The sequence below is a fragment of the Malurus melanocephalus genome, unplaced genomic scaffold (assembly GCF_030028575.1).
Source record: "Malurus melanocephalus ecotype Western Australia unplaced genomic scaffold, MMel_1.1 scaffold_266, whole genome shotgun sequence".
In the NCBI taxonomy this organism is placed as follows: Eukaryota; Metazoa; Chordata; class Aves; order Passeriformes; family Maluridae; genus Malurus; species Malurus melanocephalus.
Genome location: NW_026623498.1, coordinates 1038603 through 1041559, shown reverse-complemented (window position 1 = coordinate 1041559; position 2957 = coordinate 1038603). Strand labels below are relative to the sequence as shown.

Here is a 2957-nt window from a genome sequence, read left to right as displayed (position 1 = left end):
GCAGGGAGCAGATGGGCAGAGATGCAGCCCTGTCCCCTTCCAGAGGCAGCCCGTGAGTTTTCCTGCTCTATTCCCGCTGATTTGGGAGCAGAGGAACCAGCTCCCCATCTCCACACCCCCACCGGATCGCACAAGAGCCACCGCAAATCCCTGCTCTTCTACACCACAAAATACAAAACATTTCTGCTTTGGAGGAGAACCAGCCCTTGGATCTCAGCGGTGCTTGAGTGGGTGATCACCAAACGGGGAAAGATAAACCGTGCCCAAYTCCTAATCCTCCTTCTTGTGTGGCTGTTCTGCCATGTGGTGCATGTAGCTACCACAAAGCTCTACCAAAATACTTCGGGTTCAAAATGTGGAACTGTCCTTTGCTCAGACACACTCTGATTACAGCACAGAAAGTGTAGGGACTGTTCAGAAACCGAGTTCTGACAGAAGTCCTCACTGGGCCCTGGCCTTGCTATGCAAATTCTGACATCAAAACCTTCTTTCCCAGCTGGGGAAGCAGTGGGAAAGGAAGTCCAGAAAGATTTATTTCTCCCAAAAAGATTTATTTCTGCACCTTTTCCCTCTATCTCAACTTTCCAAATTCAGTTCTAGAAGCACGGGTTTCATTCAGAGCCATGTTCCCATCTGGAAATGCACCCACCCCTGCACAACTCCCCAAAAACGCTGCTGCCAGGAAAGTGTCTGATGGCCTTTTGGCTACTGCTGACCCAAAAAATGACCAGCAGAGYGGGTCACCTGGGCAGGCACCTCCCAACATCCCCACAACAGCAGCACATCCCCATCACGGGCAGATTGTTGGCTCCAATCCACACAATTGGCAACAAAGCACAGCAAAACCTCAGCCAGACAAAGCTGCTGACCCCCATCACACCTTGGCCCCCAAACTCGAGCTCAGCAAAGCCAGGTTTAGCCCAGCTGGTCTCAAATGCCAGGCAGCGATGGGCAGCAGTGGCTGCTGCCACATCACACAAGTAAAACACATTTTCCATGAATTTATGGCGCTGTTGGTTATTGCTCTGAGCCCCTTCCTGTGGTAATGTGGATATTTGTAACACCACCATGGCAATGTGGGTATTTATAACACCACCATGGTTTATTTATAACACCATGGCAATGTGGGTATTTATAACACCACCATGGCAATGTGGGTATTTGTAACACCCCATGGCAATGTGGGTATTTATAACACCCCATGGCAATGTGGGTATTTATAACACCATGGCAATGTGGGTATTTATAACACCACCATGGCAATGTGGGTATTTGTAACACCACCATGGCGATGTGGGTATTTATAACACCACCATGGCAATGTGGGTATTTGTAACACCACCATGGCAATGTGGGTATTTATAACACCATGGCAATGTGGGTATTTATAACACCACCATGCATGCACAAAAATCCCAAGCAGGAAGAATTCCCAGCTCTATCCCGAGCCATAAAAACACTGCGTGTGAACACAAATTGTCCACCCCATCCCAAAGAAACAACAAAATCAAAAATGGTTGATTTCCAGTGGATAAAAGTGCATAAATTTCCAACTGTATCTGTTTCCACAACGTTTTAAGTCATTGTTGTTATTTCAGACCAAGAGCTGTTTTAGTTCCCCAAACCAACAGCTCTGCCCTCCCGGTTAGATGTTATTGTACTTCGTGGTTATTTTTACACACAATGAACCTTTCAAGGCCTTACTTTACTATGATTTCAGTATCCTTTTATTTATAGCATCAACATGTTCTCCATAAAAACGTTGATGAGAGATTTTTGAAAGMCTCAGAATAAAAGCAAGACAGCGGAATCACAAAGAACTCAAAAGCTGGGAAGAGAAGATCTATAAAAGCCACAATTGATCTAAGCCATGAATGATGTTCAGGTTTTAAGCATTTGAGCTGTACCTCATGAAGTTCACCTAACCAAATTCAGTTTGTAAACAGTGGCTGCTCTGACTCTAACACGTGGGTGCGATTCCATTTCCCTTTCGCTTTATTTAGCCATTTTCACACCTCTGCACAATACACAGAAATGAAGGGGTGGGAATACGGAAGAGGCTTCTCAATGATTTGCCTCTGGGCAAACACACTCCCCTTGAAAACCAAAAAAATCACACAGAGTGCTGCTTCCTTTAGGTCAAACACTGCTCTCCCGTCTGCTCTGCTTCCAAGCTCCTCTCCCGCTCACCTCTCCCGGACTGCTGGAGCCCTCACACTGCAGGCAGGGCTCTGGCAGCCTCCATACCCTTAGAGATTATGATTCCATCATCACCGAAGCAAARGGAATTTTTTTTCTTAAGGGAAGGAGGCAGAGGAGAGGGAAGATGTCTTAACTAAAGCACATAGTTTAACRATAATCTTACCACTGGAGACGAAATTCGACACCCAGGGCAATCACAGATTGGAGGATGTACCTGTAAGATTCCTTTGGACATAAGAGTCTTCAAACTTTTCCCTATATGCAGAAGAGAAGAAAAAGCAGAAGAAGAAGAAGAAAAAGAATCAGCACGTTTATAAAAGGAAAGTATTTAGGGAAGGGGGGAGGGGGAGGCACGCGTCTGCTTCCATATAAACAGCCCTCCCCTTGCCTGCCTACCCATCCCCGCTGCCCCCGCAGGTACCCGCGGAGAGAGGGGCGCAGCCCTCGGCAGCCGTGCCCGGGCTCGGAGCCGGCGCTGCCGCAGCCCGGGGGAATCGCGGCCGGAGGAGCTCCCAAAACCCCGCGGGATCCGCGCTGTCCCGGCACCGAGCGCTGCCCCCGCACCGGGCACCTCCCGCACCGGGCACAGCCCCGCACCGGGCACAGCCCCCGGGCACCTCCCGCACCGGGCACAGCCCCGCACCGGGCACAGCCCCGCACCGGGCACGGCCCCGCACCGGGCACAGCCCCGCACCGGGCACAGCCCCGCACCGGGCACAGCCCCGCACCGGGCACAGCCCCGCACCGGGCACAGC

General features: G+C 50.3%; 1 protein-coding gene across 1 annotated transcript in view; it reads right to left on the bottom strand.

Annotated features, from left to right (window-relative positions):
* Positions 1-2957, bottom strand: part of LOC130579311 (uncharacterized) — a gene marked incomplete at its 3' end in the record, with an annotated part of 20731 nt that overhangs the window by 15389 nt on the left and 2385 nt on the right. Inside the window, exon 2 of the mRNA XM_057375996.1 lies at positions 2417-2457. Within this exon, the coding sequence (XP_057231979.1) occupies positions 2417-2457 (41 nt within the window). The remainder of the gene's footprint in view (positions 1-2416; positions 2458-2957) is intronic.